This window comes from Cinclus cinclus, chromosome 1 (genome assembly GCF_963662255.1).
Source record: "Cinclus cinclus chromosome 1, bCinCin1.1, whole genome shotgun sequence".
In the NCBI taxonomy this organism is placed as follows: Eukaryota; Metazoa; Chordata; class Aves; order Passeriformes; family Cinclidae; genus Cinclus; species Cinclus cinclus.
In genome coordinates this window covers 26,719,993-26,737,724 of record NC_085046.1, presented here as the reverse complement: position 1 = coordinate 26,737,724, position 17,732 = coordinate 26,719,993, and the positions used below count along the sequence as shown (strand labels likewise).

Below are 17,732 nucleotides of genomic sequence, written 5' to 3'. Positions count from 1 at the left end.
TGACAAACCCAGAGGTTTGTGGAAGTCCTTAAAATAAAATCCTCCTGAAGCAGCCTGTGCTAATTCAAGTTACCTACTTAAGGATATACAATATATTTTAAAAAATTTGGATTTGGGTTTTTCAGACCTTAATTACCAGATATATAAATTTAACAAATGGTAAATGGCATAACAGTGTTATAATAGAAAGGTTTCTCCAGAAAAATAGTATTTTAGAAATTATGTTGAAAGTAAAAGCAGCATTTTGGAATCACAAGAAATGTCATAGAGCAATGAAATCTTCACTTAGTTTTATCAGACAACAAATATCACTAAACATTTATTGTTTTGAGAGAATTGTTTCTTTTAATTTGCTTTGGGCTTTTTTCATTTTAATTCAATAGCTTCCTGATTGTGTGAGTACATGAGAGGACTTGTAGAAAGCTCATTTCTGGTGAAGGTACAGACTTTGGTATTTATGCATTCAAACTTCAGTGTAGGATGGAGCCCTGAGATAGGGTGCATCAGATTTCTAGGACTCAGAGATGTCAGGTTAGGTTAAGTGTAATCAATTTTGCATCTATTACTGCAAGGTAATCTATGTCAGCACCTCTGATATGCAGGGTTGTGATCCTCAAAAATGTATTTTGTCTAACACAGTGTCCTTTTCATGTACTTTCACTGAACTGGTCAATCAAATAGCAACAGACATTTAAAAAATATGCTTGTAATTCAAGGTAATAGTATTCTAGTCTTTTTAAGGAAGATACATTTGGTGAGCAGTAGTTTCACAGTCCTTAAGTTCAGGATGTGCTCTGTATATTTATTTAAATATTTAACACTTCTAAACCAAGTAAATCCATACTAAATAAAACCATCACCTGAATTTGACCATAAAATACTCTAAATGCTTTTTTAAAACAAAACTTTTATTTATGTCTAAAATAAATTAACTAGATCTAAACCAACAAATTAACTAGAAATAGGTATATAGAATTGAAATTTAAATGTTTTGATTCTTTACAAACCTTGAGATTGGTTGTTATTGGTTGCTTTTAGAAGAGACAGAACCACTTTACTTAAAAGTATAGGTTAAAAAAAATTCAGATCTGATGAAAAGACTGATCCCTTTCAAATTGAAAAAATTCTAACTCTCTGACAAGCAATTGAAACATTTAAAACCTAGGAAACCATGACAGTCTTTTGAGGATGATCTTAGTCAAGCATGTGCCAATTTTGCAAATGTTTTCATTAAATATTTTAATACCATTTTAAATTCACCAAGGTTTTTATTCTGTAAAGTGAACATTTGCTGATGGTAAATACTTTGCAGATCTGACACAGGAAAGGGGAGAAGAGAGTTCAGGATATGATTGTAGTAAACATGCAGTAAAGGCCAGCTTCTAATTTGATGTATTGTAGCTTCTCCCTTAAATATTGGAACAAATTGCTCATATTGTAGAGCAATGGCATATGTTGCTTTTGAAAGAAAGGCATTTTCACTTATTCAATGAATTGAGGCCTCATGTTACTCTCTGCAGACCATGTCATACCCCCTTCCAACCTCTCTGCACCAAAGACTTATCCAAAACAAACATCTGTTTTTCCATTCAGCACAATTATTCAGTGTGCTACTGGGGGCAGATGGTTGTTAATCGGCAGATCATTAATGTGGCAAGCTACTCTCTCTTTCTAGCCTTAGAAAGGTCACAAGGTGTTAAGTTCTCTTGCTCCAGGCTGGAGAGATGCATTTCTTCTGCTTGATTTCTGATATCTGGCTGTAATTGAATTACTTGATACAGTTCTGGAGTGTCCTTTAATTAAACCTTTTTTCCTTAGAAAACTACGTATCATTTATACAGACTAAGAATGATGCCACCAAAAAATGGTTAGTGTCAGTTGCACTTTAGCTGTCAGAAAGTTTGAATGCTGAAATCTGGAGAGTGTGAATCCTAATCAGATGGGATGATGAGCAGTGAGGATGCTCAGCTGCTACTATAACACAGTCTCCAGCTCTATGTGTCAAATTTCTGCAGAATTTAATTTATCCCTAATGATGAAGAAATCTCTCTATTCACACAGTCCTGTCAAGTCAAACTTTGGAGAATCTAAATGAAGTAGACGAGGGCTTCAGGGAGAAGTCACAAACTGACATGCTGAAGAGATTTCACTTTCTTTTCCATTCATACAGGATATATTGAGGAAGCCTGTATTATTCCATGTCCCTCAGACTGCAAGCTCAGTGAATGGTCCAACTGGTCTCGCTGTAGTAAATCCTGTGGGAGTGGGGTAAAGGTTCGTTCTAAATGGCTTCGTGAAAAACCCTACAATGGTGGAAGACCCTGTCCAAAGCTAGATCATGTCAATCAGGTAATTTGATTTATATTTGCATTATTGATATAGCTTTTTCCATACCTTAGATGACCCTTTTATCTGTATTTTTTTGTTGTAGAAAAATGGTATAACATAAGGAGCAGACAGAGGTAGAAGGAGCATGTGTTGGTTTAGAGTTCCTCAGGCAGTAAAGGATCTGTCTTAGTTACTTCCTCTTTTGCAAGAATTTTGCATATTTCGGGAACTGCAGATTGCTGACAATAAAACAAGCTTGCATGCAAATTTTGAAGACTGTGTTTCCAAATTTCTCTTACCTGAATGGATTCTCCAAGAAAGATGGAGAGAAACTTCATACAGAGCCACATAGTGGCAGGACAAGGGGGAATGGCTGCAAACTGAAAGTAGATTTATATTATATATTAGGAGGAAAATCTTCACTCAGAGAGTGGTACAGCTCTGGAATGGGTTATTCAGAGAAGTTGTGAATGCCTCATCCCTGGAAATGTTCAAGGCCTGGTTGGATGGGGCTCTGAGCAAACTGGTCCAGTGGAAGGTCGTTGCCCATGGTAGGGGGCTTGGAACTAGATGATTTTTAATGTCCCTTTTGATTTTCTAATCTGTGACAGGGGGTAAAATGTCTCATTACAGTTGCTCAAACTGGCGAGATTTTTATTGTCACTCCCTGACCATCTTAGATCAGGAAACAAAATTCTCAAACAGTCACAGAATATCATGCCACTGTCCCTTAGTGGGTTCTCCTCAAGCTGGAGCTTGACCACCTCGGGTACGCTTGCCCTGGCAATGCAAATGCACTTCCACTCACAAATGCACTTCTGAAGTCAGTGTCCCAGTTGTCCCACAAACTGGGGACAACTTGGTATTGCAGTATGGAGTAGCCTGACCGTGGAGTCTGGATCTTCTTCAAGTGATACTAAATCATAAAATGTGATCCAAGAGCACCCTGGGAATGCTGGAATGCTTGGACCACTAATAAGCCTTTAGTCTTTGGGACCAGGATCAGCAGCAGCCCAAGTTAAACCCCTGAAATATCTTTCCTTGGAGAGTTTTAGAAAGGAAAAAAATTTCTTGTCAATTAACTTATGCTCTTCAAAGTTGATTTATATTCATATTACTGTTGAATTTAATTTAGTCTGCAAAGGCTTATTAAAAAACCACATGGTCTTTTCTGTAAATATTCAACAATTTTTAAAAAATGTGCTCTCAATTTACATTTGAATAAAAATGCATGTACTTAATATTATCCTATTGACATTTTGCTAGAACAAAATGAAATGGCTTGTTGATCTAATTTTCTACTTTAGGGGATGTAATTAGTTCTAATTTAAAAAATCATAGGTGTTAAGCCACAGCTAATAAACTAAGTTTGTGATCTACTTTAACAAAATACGAACTAGAATGAGGGTTGTTGGATTTGGGTCAGCATGTAAATATGCTTTAAATTAGGAGGAACATGTTTCAATAGGAGCAAATTATAGTCTATACAAAAGTCTTTTTCCTCTTTAATATTCATGTAGTACATAACAGGCGTGTATTTTTCTGCCTCAAAGGTGATTTTGCTGGAGGTCTGTTAGCCCCTTTTATGCAGCACTATTGCCCTCTGCTGGTACTTTGACTCATTTGATTTGTTGCTGCATGGTATTGGGCAAATAATAACTGTTGATTCAAAGTATAATTATTGTAAAAATAAAATTGAAATATAGTTCTTCCATGAGAAGGACGTTCTACAGATAATACAAGGATGTTGAAAACTATAGAGGCCGTATTTTTCCTTTCAATCCAGAAACATGCAGAGAAATACACAGATATTCCAGTTTTGAATTAGTTATTTAAACTACAATTCAGCTGGAAAAGAACTGACTTTTCAGCATCATAATTCAATAATCGTTCAGTATAATATTTATTACTTATAGGTAACATGCTCATTTGCATACATATGACCATAGTGGTAAGATTAGATCTTTGGTGCCCACGAGTATATGTGCTATGATTTACAGAAGAACAATGCTGTAAGATTCCATCTAGGAATTGTGAACCTGGAGAAGGACTACAGCATGTTGTCTAGCCCAGGGAACGGGCGATGGGAGGGAGAATGCTGGCAGTCTGCTAGTATGTACATAAAGGGCTGCTGCAAAGAAGGAGGAAATAATCCATTTTCCATGGCCATCCATTATCCATGGATAGGATAAAAAGCAGTGGGCTTACACTGCTGCAAGAAGATTTGGGTTAAGCCTTGGGAAAACTTTCTAGCAGTAAGGCTGGGGAAACACTGAAATAAAATGCTTAAGACCTTGCTAAGAAGTCATTCAATGTCTCTCGGGGCTGACATGTGCCTGTGATTTGAGGAAGGACTGAGCACAGTGAAAGCTGGATGTGTCACTCAATGTCTTTCCTCCTGGGCTGTGCATACCAGGGTGGCTCCCAAACCACACTCCAACTGAATAAAGCTTGCTCAGTGCTCACTTCAATAGGCTAAACGACATCATAATTACAATAATAATAGAGTCAGGTATGGTATAAAATTATGTCAAAGCCCATCAGATGATTTCAAATGAAAGGAATAATTTGAGACTGTTTGAGAAATAAAGGACGTCCATATTTTCATTGATTATAAGCATTATTTTCCTGCTTATCAGGAGCAGGATGAGTATACAATTGTTGTACTATCCAACTGCTGTGGCCTTCAGTCATAGCTACAAAAGTGTCAGTAAGGTCAGGAGTACACCACTCACATGTGCAATGCAATATGAAGTCCTCCTCTGGCCTTCTGTCAAGATATCCAAATTTTATGTTAGTGCAAAAGCTGTTGAGTGTGTGGGGTTTATGTATTTCTTCTTATACTAACCAGGGTCAGACGTAGAGACATTTCCCTGAATTAAGCCTTTCCTATTCTCATTTTGAAGATTCTGGAGAAGAACAAATTTTCAACAGAATCCAGTACCATCCTTAATATGCATTTTCACCACACAGTTTTATGCCTTTAATTGTTTAGGTAGCTCAGAGAAGGCCCAAGTTGCTGGTGGTCTATGGTATGCTGACTGTCCTGGTGGTCTTGTGCATGGGCTGATCAGCTGCACAGTGATATCAGACCCTACACATTTAGTGTTCAAAGCATTATATTATGTGTGGTACTTTGTTTCTGTTTAACTATCAAACCATCAACTCTGTTTTTTCTACGCAAGAAGTGTTGCTGAAAAGAGATCAAGGACTTGTTTAAGACAAGTCTTACATTGTCCAGCAGTTGTAGTTGTGCTGGCTTGATACCTAGAATGATATGTCAAATTAGCTGGTATAACTTCAAGGCCATGGGCTTGAAGTAATTCATGGATAATTAAGGTATTCCATGAAAGACTTAGGAACATTGGAAGGATGAGAATTGGCAGTTCCATTTATTTCTTTGGATCTATTGCACTTAGTGCTGTCAGAAGAATTTCAATTGATAAAGAAGTCCAGTGTCCTCCAAAAACACTGGATTTTTTCTCTTATCTAAGAGAGACTGGATTCCCTACTGTGTAAAGGTTTGATACTCATTATAGGCAAAAAGGGAAAATGGTTCAACTATCTAACCAAGAGACTAGGTGATATACAGTTTATTCCCACCAGCTGTGATTTATAAAATTTATTTTCTTCCAAGGGCCAACTTTTTACAAATTACCTTATGACGGCAAAGGAGATCCAAGAGAAAAAAAACTAATGCCTTTTGCTCTGCAGAAGTAACAAAATATTGTCTATAATAAAAGCTAAATTTATGACATTTAAATAACTCTGCTTCACTCTAAAAATTCTAACTTTTTATCTTTGCTTTTTCTTTCCTTTTGGGTTCATGAAAATACTTTCTTCAGGCACAGGTAAGTGTCTATAAAAAAGATTTAATCTCAGCATGTACTTCTTGCTCAGTATGTGCTGTCTGTCCCTTTTTTGAAATGTATGTTTGAGTCAGTACATGGAACACTGTAGAAATTGCTATATGAGATGCCATTTAAAAATCTGTATTCAAATCTAAACATAATACTAATGCTGGTACACAAATATATTAGAGTGACTTTAAGCATACACAATGAATAAATAAAGTGAATCAATATGTATTGGTATAATTTCTCTTGAGGTCACCTCCCCTTAGTAATGCAAAAACCCCACAGCTAATAACTGGGATAATAATATAGTAATAGTGGGATGGAATCATGGAGAAGAGATGTGAAGGATGGAGCTGAAGTTCTAGCAGAGTTTTAAGAGCAGTATTTTAAAAAGTTGGGCTCATGAACTGGCCTAGTTACAGACTTTGTGTTGTGTTGATGTTTTTGGTGGAAATGGCACAGCATGAGCTTAGTGGCAGAGAAAACCAGAGAATCCATCATTCAATACTTGTCTTTTTGTCATTTCAGTAGTTTTCTAGCAAGTATTTAATCTGTATTATTACTATAGTGTCTAAATTATCAAGTTCATATTTCTATTCTTCCCAAATAAAGAACATTAGTGTTTTTTCTGCATGATCACTTTTGCATGCTTATCTTACCTGTGTGCACCAAAACTGACACTGAATGTGGATTCCAGGTCTATGAGGTAGTCCCCTGCCACAGTGACTGCAGCCAGTACATATGGGTTACTGAGCCCTGGAGTGTCTGCAAGGTGACCAACGTGGACTTAAAAGAGAATTGTGGAGAAGGTGTTCAAACAAGGAAAGTCAGGTAAAACAATATTGCTCCTCCTTCACTTTAAAGAACCTTCACTTTCAATTTTGGCTGCATTTAGTTTGATGTGATTCTATGTAATGCCTAGTGTTGAGTCCAGACCTGGACCTTGGCTGATATAAATCAGAATAGATTCAGATAGTGCTATATGACTCTGTCTACTTGTTATGGATATAGATCTTGATTCCTAATTTAATCTATTAGTAATTAAAAGGCATCTGTGTAAATTAAGGATGAATACTAAGAATATAATTTTTTTAAAGTTTTAATAGTTCTGGATTTAAAGTTATCAGCTGAAGTATGCACAAAATATGCCTAAACCATAGATGGTTTGCGTTATTCTGGTTTAGAGATAAGCTAATGTCAAGCAAATCACCTGCCCAGGGAGTCTCAGCAAATCATTGATAGGGATTGTCTAAATTATGTGCATGCCTTTATGTTGCTGTCATCTGTGAAAACAAGAATTGTGTTTGGCTCTTCCACTTTTCTTGGATATTAATAGATGCTTATTTCATTTATGTGCTGGCAAAATGTTAAAATGCCTCAGAATACTGTAGAGCACATACTATACGAAATCCATGGCAAAGGAAATTTATGTGCAGTTCTTTGTTCCAGGTGCATGCTAAATACAGTGGATGGTCCTTCTGACACAGTAGAAGACTATCTGTGTGATCCTGAAGAGATGCCACTTGGTGCTAGAAAATGCACATTGCCATGTCCTGAGGACTGTGTTATGTCTGAATGGGGATCATGGTCTCAGTGTTCTTTGGTAAGAAGTATACTGAGGTGTCACATTTATAGTTTTGGGAGGATACTACTGATTACACCTGTAAACATCTATATACAGTGACATCTATAGGGTGTTTTTTTGTTGGCTGCAAATAAAGTGTGACAGTATTTTCCATTAAGCTAAATTCTTCTAGAACACAGACAAATATGAGCCCAGTAGTCACTCTTCCCAGTGTGGGGTGCCTTCTGTGTGGTGGAATAGCTTTGGCAGTGGCTCATGAGTCTGTCTTTGAGCCTAGCTCTGAGCCCCTGCATATGGCACAGTCACTGAACTAAAAATGTCAGCATCCTGGTACGAGTGATAAAGTCTGCAGATCAAGACTGAGCATAGAAAAGTAATTTTGAGTCTCCTCTCCCCTTCCTTCATGACAGCAATTTTAAAAAGAAATGTCAAAGAAACCCAAAACAAAAAAAAAGTGTTTCAGGACCTCTGAGAGGCTTTAGTGTATTACATTACAGCATTTGGAAAGTGAGCATCTCAATATCCTCTTTATGAGTGAAATAGTTCCAAAGTACAGATACTGAAATATGCACTAGTTAGGAAAATAGAGTGGTGTTGCCAGGTTAAAGGAAAAAGAAAAGGGTTTCTCTTATACATTAACTTGAGCCTGTTGTTTTACACTCGTGTTTTGTGAAGGGATTATTTAAAAGTTTGCTGTAATGCTGCATAAAGAGGTATCAGGGTACCAAAATATTTAAACTGTTTCCAATCTTACTTTCAAGCCATGCAATGGAAGTAGTGTCCGTGAAAGGTCAGCTGAATGCCTAAGACAACCAGATGATGGAAAGCCTTGTCCTGCTGCCACAGAGGCAGAAGCCTGCACTTTGAACAAGAACTGCTACCACTATGACTACAATGTGACAGGTATTTGTGTTATTATGCTCTAGTGACAGCCTGGGACCACATCTTACAGCTCATTTCCATTCACCTTACAGGATGGATTTTTCTGCTTTCTGTTCTTACCCAGAGGCAGCTGTGGAACTTGCACTGAAAACTGATTCAGGCTGTTTGATTCAGATAAAATATTAAATTGAGAATTTGCATGTGAAATGTGGGCACTGTAACTCCAGGAAAAGTATTTCTCATATCATTTTGTGATTCACTCAAAATCCATACAGACAAAACCAAATATGAACTTTTCATGAAGGTACTGTGATGCTGACTATTTGCAGCAAAGGTCACTGTTTCCAAAAATGTGTAGCACCTGAGCTCTGTGAGCCTTTTCATGTGTTAAAGTTGCTTGTGAGAGTTATTTTAGGCCGTTAGAATTAGGTGGGAGATTGGAGCATTATGAATTCTATCTGGAAGTCTGCAATGCTAATGAATTCCTCCTTTGTAGACTGGAGCACATGTCAGCTCAGTGAGAAGGCTGTCTGTGGCAGTGGTATCAAAACACGGATGCTCGATTGTGTTCGCAGTGATGGCAAATCTGTTGACCTGAAATACTGTGAAGAGGTGAGTGGGTACCTGTGAGAAAGCTCCCTTCTAATGGTGCTAATTAATACTGAGCCAACTGAGCTGTAAGACATCTTCACCAGATGTTTTGCAGCACTATTCATGGGTTGTTAAGTACCTCCGAAATGAACCGAGCCATCAACTGATTTTTATACTATTTTCTTTGGTTACTTTTAAGTGCCTCTGTGAACATAGGCTAATTATTATGTCCTGAAGGAAATGAATTAGAAGCAATAATTAATAAAGTAGAATAAAGGTAATAAATCTCAATCAGAATACTAATCATAATTCTAATTTGATACAACTTCTGCATGGAGTCTTGGACACCTGCCAGTATCAATCATTTACTCAATGTGTTGGAAAATATTTCTCACGTGTCATTCTGCAGCTGGGCTGAATGCTAACTTATTGTATCCAGCTGTGTGATGCAAAAAATACCCAAGCTAGTGTGAAAAAATATGCAGCATGGATGTAATATTAAGTAGGAGCATATATGGAGAACTAGCTAGGAGACAGGAGCCATTAAATTTTGCAAGATCCAGTTTTCAAACTAACCTCCAATTTGACAGCACTGGTTTCCTGACATTTTTTGTTCCAGTCATGATGCTTTCAGTTGCACAGAGACTGTAGAATGAAAAAAAACATGAAGACACCAGCATTACTTTAAAGTCAACCCTACATGCATTTCTGATGGAAAGTAACTGCACTTGTTTCAGTTGCCATTCTTCCACCATCAGAAATAAAATTATTGGAAGTAGGGGGAAAAGGTTTCCACAGCAGTTTTGGCGCCAACAGCTTTTCTGTGGAATCCTTCAAGCTACTACCTGCTCTCAGGATGTGCCCATAGAAAAGAATCTCATCAGAAGTGGAGGGAGTCAGGAAACTCATCATTTGCTTTGGAATATAATTTTGTAATGGTGTATCTGACCTACCTCAACTTCTCCAATTTCCTCTGACATCCTGGATTCCTGAATCAATAAGTTCGTATCAAAGGCAGAGAGTTTCAGCTAAGAATTACTTCTGTCCCATATTCCTCCTTCCCTCGTAGTACATGGGTTTCTAATCAAATCTAATAATTTCACAGAATCATAAAATAGTTCAGGTTGGAAGAGTTCTTAAAAATCAAATCCCTTCTGTGGGCAGGGTCATCTTTCACTATAGCAGGTTGCTGAAAGCCCCCTCCAACCTGGCTTTGTGAACACTCCCAGGAATGGGACAGTCACAGAAATTATGTCTCAAGAAATAACTCAGGATATGACTACCTACCAGCAAGTTGCTGTTAAGTTAATAAGGCAATGCAATAATGATTTTAATAATGTTTTAATGTGTTAAAAAAAGAGAAAGAAATGTCTTTACTTTCTAAGAGATTACAATATTGATTAATTAATACCAAGATATGATGTAAAATATCCGTTCAAATAATCCTAACAACAGAAAAAAATATTATTCATTTGAATTTATGGGAAAATATATTTCTTCTAGTATAAAGCCAAGAAATTATTCTCGTTAAGCAAAGATTTAAAACAACATTCAGAATTGATTACATTTTACACTGAAATCTCATTTCAGAAAACCTCTGGAGTTTTCACGCATTTAAGAAATGAAATTTTATTATTCAGAGAAATAATGAGGGCAAGAATATAGTATCTCAAGAGCTATTTGCTGTAAATGACTGGCCAACAGACATTACAGCTGTGGTGTCCTGGATTTATAAACTGTGCTGCATTCTTATTTACCCTTTTGATTTGCTAGATCGTATAGAGCTACATCTTCTTGTAGAAAGCTCTGATCCACTCCCTAGTCACACAGTTAAGACTATTTGTTGAATTGTGGCTGTGTAAGCAGTGGTCCAACAAGGTCAAAGGCTGATCCAATAACTGAGGAGTAAAACCTGTTAACCTGATTAACAGAAAAGCCAAGCTGTTCAGATCTTAACAGACCCTTCAGTCTAAAGATGTGAAAGCCAACTCTGTGACCTTTCAGGTCATGAGAGGAGAGAGAGTGTTTGAGAAATTATCAAAATGTGAAAACATAGTATACACTTTTTACTAATGATCCTTCAGGTTTCTGCTGTGTTTTTGCATTGTAAGGGTAGTGCAGAAATATTAAATGAAGTTCAAAATAAGGTGCATGTGGTTGGAAAAGTTGATGAATAGGAGAAATATTAAGTAAATTTGTAATGACCTAACTAATGAATTTTCTCTGGGCTATCATAAAACTTTGTACTAGATGCATGAATAAAGATTTGCTTAATTTTTGTGTAGGTGAATTTACTGAATTATGTTTTTTATTATTATATGCAAAGAAGAGAGCTCATAATAGATAAACCTACACAGATCCCTAAGAAATTAAGACACATTATTGCAATGAGTTTCTATATAATATATGGTCCAAGAAAGTAATAAAACCACATATAAAAAGAAACCAAAAAAACTTCATGCTGAATTTTGTCTATAACCATCTCCAGGGATGAGCATCAGCAGAGTTAAATTCTAACATTCCATCTGAGCCCCTGTGTTCTGGTTTCCTTATGTTCCATATGATCTTGTGTTCATTTGAGTTGATCAGCTAAAGAAGGTAGCCAGTCATCCTATTACTGCCAAGATAAATCAATTTCTAGAGCTTATTTCCAAGTCCTGGTTATGTTAATGTAGTTCTCTTCAAACTCTCAAAGCATAATGATACTGGATTACTTAGTTTCTACGTATCACAAGAACTTGACTTCTCTTTCTTTGAATATTTAAAAATCAGATCACCAAAAGCAAGCTGATACTGTTCATATTCCTTTTTATAGGCTTAGTTTCACTCATTTACCATTAATTAAGGATGAGTAAAGCCTAGAAACCACCAGTTGTGTCTTCATTAAAAAGCAGACTCTGCTGGTTTATTGGTGAGTAGTCTGCTTGTCAGATTACATGATTAACCTCCAGCAGCAGGGTTTAATCTTTGGGGCCAAACATTCCTATAAACAAATACAGATACTTCTTGTGGATCACAGGATTTAAAGAGCATGCTGGTGTGGCAGCCTGCTGCCCCTGGCATGTAGGACCAGAGGCACAGAGCACACAGGGGCAGCTTTCATTACTTGCCATGGTTGATTCAGAAACCACAGTTCATCCAGAAAAAAGTCTTTAGGGTAGGGGAGCTACTGAATACTTTTGCAAATATTTTCTAAGCTCTCCAAGTTGAATTGAGGCTCATCAGTTCAAGGAAGTAGAAGGATGCAGAAGGAATATGTGAATACTTTTGAATTGCAAACTGTCAGTTGTTTCCTATATCAATTTAAGCAGTGCTTCAGTATCTAAGGCATGCAAATAGGAGGTCACTGTGGGTAATCTGGCCTTCAGCTTTCTCCTCTTCACTGTTAATATCTTTCTTGGCCTTTTCCCTCTTGAGCTGCTGAAGCCCAGCTGAGCAGACCAGTCTTAAAAGAGAGCAGTCATGCTTCTATAATTGGCAGGAATCAATTCAGCAGACTTTAAATCCTTTGCTCAGAAGGTTTGACCCAAATATGGACTTCAAAGAGGGTTCTCTAGCTTCTTAATCATCCAAATTCCAGATTATCCAAAGGTTTCAGGTGTTGTGTGTGTGATAGCTGTATAATCAAGGCTATACTGAACCACCAAGAAAAGCCAAGAACTCATTCTTTGATGTATAAAAGCGAACAGTGGTCTAAACCCTCATTTGTCTCAATAAATGGTACTGCAAATGCAAATTTAAAACTGGATGAGTCTATCTGAAGATGTTTTCAGTACTTGTGGTAGTTTATTTATGGAGGACATGTTAATGTTGTGCCTAATTACTGCTCTATGCTTATGTTTAGTAGAAAATAGTGGGTATATCTCCTTTCTAAAGTTTTAAATGCTGGTTTTATATCATTAACATCTCCAGTCATTAAAATTAATAGGGTTTTAGTTTTCTAGGGTTTTGGTTTTTTTGGTTTTTTTTTAGTAGGTGGGGAGTTTTTCTGGATAAAAATGTTCTCAGCTACCTAGGATTCTGAAAGGCCTTAATGATGATCAAGGTCTGCTGGTGAGCTGCAGTGAAGAGGACAGTCCTTTGTGCTGGAAAGCTGTAGATCTGTTCATATTGGCAGGACTGATGTTCCTTGTCACTTCAGACCATATACCCTTAACTGACCTACCCTTTTAACTTGGCTGTGCAGGATGCAGGCCTTATTATGATAATATTTTTGCCATCAGTCCTATTTCATCTTACATCATATATTCTCATGTGTGTTAGTGAGAATATCTCTTTCCTTCCATGGATAGGGAAAATCTGGAGTGTGTGAGTTTTGTAAGAACATAGAAATGGCTGTCCAGGATCAGACCAAAGGACCATGCAGTTGTTTTGCCATGTCCCAAGCATGATTATAAAGCTCTTCCTTCCCTGGGGCATTAGGCTGAATCATATCTGGAGAAAAACTGAGAACAGAATATGGTTTTGGGAAAACTTGAGTATAGAGATTAATTTCTCTGTCCCCTTCTCTCAGTCTCCTCCAGAAACTGGAACTTTCACTGTATTGATGCTAGAGGAGTCTGGTTTTTTGCAAAATTTTTCAGAAAAAATGCAATTTTTTTTTTTTTTTGAGAAATCATTTTCAGTATCATATCAATATCTTTGTATGGATAGCCTGATGAATGGAATGGAATGGAATGGAATGGAATGGAATGGAATGGAATGGAATGGAATGGAATGGAATGGAATGGAATGATCATGCACTTATTCAGCAAATTAGGAAGAAAACAAGAGAGGCATAAGCAGATGCCCTAGGAAGAAGCACAGACATACAAGAGTTTCCATCTATTCCTTTCACAGCCTCCACCTGTTTTCAGTTCTTGAACTGCATTTACATGATGGGGTTTCTGTGTGTTTGAACCTTCAGATCTCTCTTTCATTAACTTGTTCAGTCTCTCTTGGGCCCATGTAAACTTTTAGCATCTGCAGCATCTTCTGAATTTCCAATACATGTTCATCCTCCTCTTTTTGCTAGTTTTGAACTTGGCTTCAGTATCACTTCAATTCACTTATTAATTGCTATTCAGTATTTTTGCACTGCTCTTTCAAAATACTTCATATATTATTTTGGCCTTCACCTATTGTAACAAAGTAACACTCTACAGATTAAGCCCTCCATTTATATGTTCTAGTTTAGAAAATGATTGATGTAAATGGGATTTATGCATGTATATAAAGATCAGTATATGCATCAGGACTGTCTTGAAATGAGAATTTTAAATGTTGTAATTATTTTGCTTTTTATCTTCCACATGATACAGGCCTGGAGTTTTGTGCTGATCATTTAACATTTTCTTTCAGCTTGGTTTGGAAAAGACATGGCAAATGAATATGTCCTGTGTGGTCGAATGTCCTGTGAACTGTCAGCTCTCCGACTGGTCCACTTGGTCTGAGTGCTCTCAAACGTGTGGCCTTTCAGGTCAGTAAATACCTTTGGCATATTTTAAAGACTGAGTTGTCTTTTTTTTCTTTAGTAAAAGTAATAATACCTCTCTTTCCAGAATTAAAAAAAAATGTAGCTAGACAGGGAGAGTTACAGGGATGTAAATCAACCTTATTAATGGAAATAATATGCTTGAGTGAGACTGTGCTCACTGAAAAGAAGGGGAATTTGGTCCAAATATTTTCTGATTCTGGGAAAAAGAGTGAGATATTATGAATGATATATTGAGACAAAAGTAAACATTGATTAGAATATTTATTTTTCAGCTCATGGGGAGAGGAAGAGGAGGGGGGGGATTTTATTCTAAGTTTCATTATTAGTGGTGAGATTAGGCAACTAAAATTGTTCCAAAAACAAATTGGAAATGGTCTTTTTCAATAAGTTCTAGCCGTGTAATAAATTCAGAGACCAAAAATCTTAACTGCTCTTGTGCACCCATGCAAATATCCATCTAGCTGAGAAAGAATTTTGTGTATAAGAAGTCTGTTCTTTGCTGCTCTTTGGAGTTTTTCTCCAGTACTTTTCAAGAAAATATTTTTTTTCTCCTGTAACATCTCAGTTGAAGCAGCTGTGAATTCAAGAATAATGATGAGGCTCCATTTGGCAAACATCTTTCTAGCTGTCTGCAGTGAGCACAGCTGTCTGGGAGATTGATATTGTTCTGCTTATGCATGGTGGCTTGTGTAGCTTGCTCTCAGCAAAAGATTCATGTCATTATCATTGGAGTATCCAATTGCAAATGCATGAGATTGAAATGTGGAATTAAAGATTAATTCTTTTGGCTGGCTAATATCAGATGTTATATAGGTAAATCTGTGTAATTCCTTAGTTTAATATAAGCTTCACCACACAAATTTAAATAAACACATATTTTTTTCATACTTGGCTCTTCTATTTATCTATACAAATATTAAAATACCACAGCTGTGTTGATTTTGTGGAAACCATTGTGAGGTGACATCTCCAGACCAATCATTTGACCATTCCTTCTGACACAGAAGAAAATTTTCAGTTATATCACATGAACTCTCTGTATGGAAACATAATGGTCTAATGGTCCATAGCAAGATGAAAGGAGAAAGAATTGCTAAAAGGATAAAAATGTCTTCCCCCTTTCAGTTTATATAAGTATTTGAAATAGAACCAGTATCTCATTGAAGCTGGGTAGCATATCACTCGCAGATGAAAAGGAGATAATTATTGGATAAGCCTATTGTATTTTAATTTTCTTTGGGTCTGAGTGAAGAATCCTCCATCTTCTACAAAATCTGCATGCAATGATTTCCACAGAGACAATGACAGAAATTTACAACTTCTTGTTTGCTGGAATCAGACAATTATGGGACAAGTATTTCTGTGTTAACTTAGGGAGGAACATAACATGCTGGCCTCTTCTAGCAGCAAGCTCCAGATGAGGAGCAGGAGTCTCCACTGAAATGGAAAAACATGTTGTTACATTCATAAAGAATATTTTTCTTCAGACTTCTGAACTAAGAAATTTACTGCTTTTGTTTGCTGTTACAGGAACAATCCTAATCAGACATCCTCCAGTACTTCTTACCCTACAAACAAATGACAGAATATAAAGTGTCTGACTTGGAAATTATGAATCCACATAACAGACAAGAACCAACAGATCAGCTTTACAATCCAATTTGTCAAATCTGGAAAAAAATTGCTTTATTCAAATGCAATGCATTTCAGCAAAATAGAACCATCTTGAGGAATAAATCAGTCTAACCACTTTTTTGTTTGTTATATTGCTGATTTTTGTTACAGGAAAAATGATCAGAAGAAGGACCATAAATCAGCCATTTCAGGGTGATGGGAGGCCTTGTCCTTCTCAGATGGAGCAATTCAAACCTTGCCCAGTAAAACCTTGTTATCGGTGGCAATATGGTCAATGGTCTGCATGCAGAGTAGAGGTAAAAGCCATATGGGACTTTGAAGTTATGGAACGTGTGGATCCAGGCATATTTGTGATATGCCCAGATTGCCCTTATCAACTCTGTAAACAATTTGCTTCCACCTCTCTTACACAAAAACTAAAGTTTGCTTTTTTCATTAGATTTCCTATTAATCAATGGATGCAATAGTGTCCTATAGATATTCAGAGTACAAATGTAAACTTTGGTACCTGAACAGCATCTTTGCTAATAATTTAAATACTTCTATTGTAAAGAATACCAGCAGAAATATATTCACATATTAGAAGGTATCTTCACTTGACATACCGCTCTGGTTGCAATTCAAAGGCATAATTAGATCCATAATTTAAGGAACAAGTAACAGTGACCAGAAATTTTGTCTTGTATTTTTTTTTGTTTCAGAAGTAATGAGCCATGTCTTCTCTTTTTTTGTCTTCTTCTTCTCCTTATCGGAATGAATACGTAGTTAAGTAAATACAATAGGAGATAGAGTGGCATGTAACTCTGATCTGGTCTTTTGGCACTTTCTTCCAGTATCAGTCAATATATGTTTTCCTTCTGCAGGATGCTCAATGTGGAGAGGGAACACGAGTGAGGAACATCTCCTGTGGGGTTTATGATGGATCCATTGAAGATGTTGGCAAAATAGTAGATGAGGAATTCTGTGGAGAAATAGAGCCTATTATAGATGGTGATAAGAAGATAATACTTGAGGAAACCTGCACTTTCCCTTGTCCGGGTAACAAAACTGTTCAAATAAATGTTTCATTTCAAGATTGGTTAGGTGTCATTATAGCTATTTGGACCTAGCATTAGCCACAGGCAATTAAATCTTTTTCATCTGCTTTACTGATTGGACTCATCCATCAAATGACTAACAGTTACTTTCTAGAAGTGTCTACTTCATGGCAATAAATCAATTAGAAAAAATACTAGATTTTAAATTTATAAAAGACAGGATCTCTCTGTCACAGATTGTATCTAAGACGTATATTTTTTTCACAAAATCTATTGAAATAAAACCTGTATTTAACTCTATAAGAAAGGGTGTCAGTTTACAGCTAAATATTAGTGTTAAG

General features: G+C 36.6%; 1 protein-coding gene across 1 annotated transcript in view; it reads left to right on the top strand.

The window, feature by feature from the left end:
• The window catches only part of THSD7A (thrombospondin type 1 domain containing 7A), a 188,161-nt gene that overhangs the window by 158,664 nt on the left and 11,765 nt on the right, over nt 1-17,732 (top strand). The window contains exons 15-23 of the mRNA XM_062495264.1: nt 2,171-2,349; nt 5,338-5,343; nt 6,883-7,016; nt 7,635-7,788; nt 8,532-8,673; nt 9,149-9,264; nt 14,584-14,701; nt 16,505-16,650; nt 17,218-17,392. Of these exons, the coding sequence (XP_062351248.1) occupies nt 2,171-2,349; nt 5,338-5,343; nt 6,883-7,016; nt 7,635-7,788; nt 8,532-8,673; nt 9,149-9,264; nt 14,584-14,701; nt 16,505-16,650; nt 17,218-17,392 (1,170 nt within the window). The remainder of the gene's footprint in view (nt 1-2,170; nt 2,350-5,337; nt 5,344-6,882; nt 7,017-7,634; nt 7,789-8,531; nt 8,674-9,148; nt 9,265-14,583; nt 14,702-16,504; nt 16,651-17,217; nt 17,393-17,732) is intronic.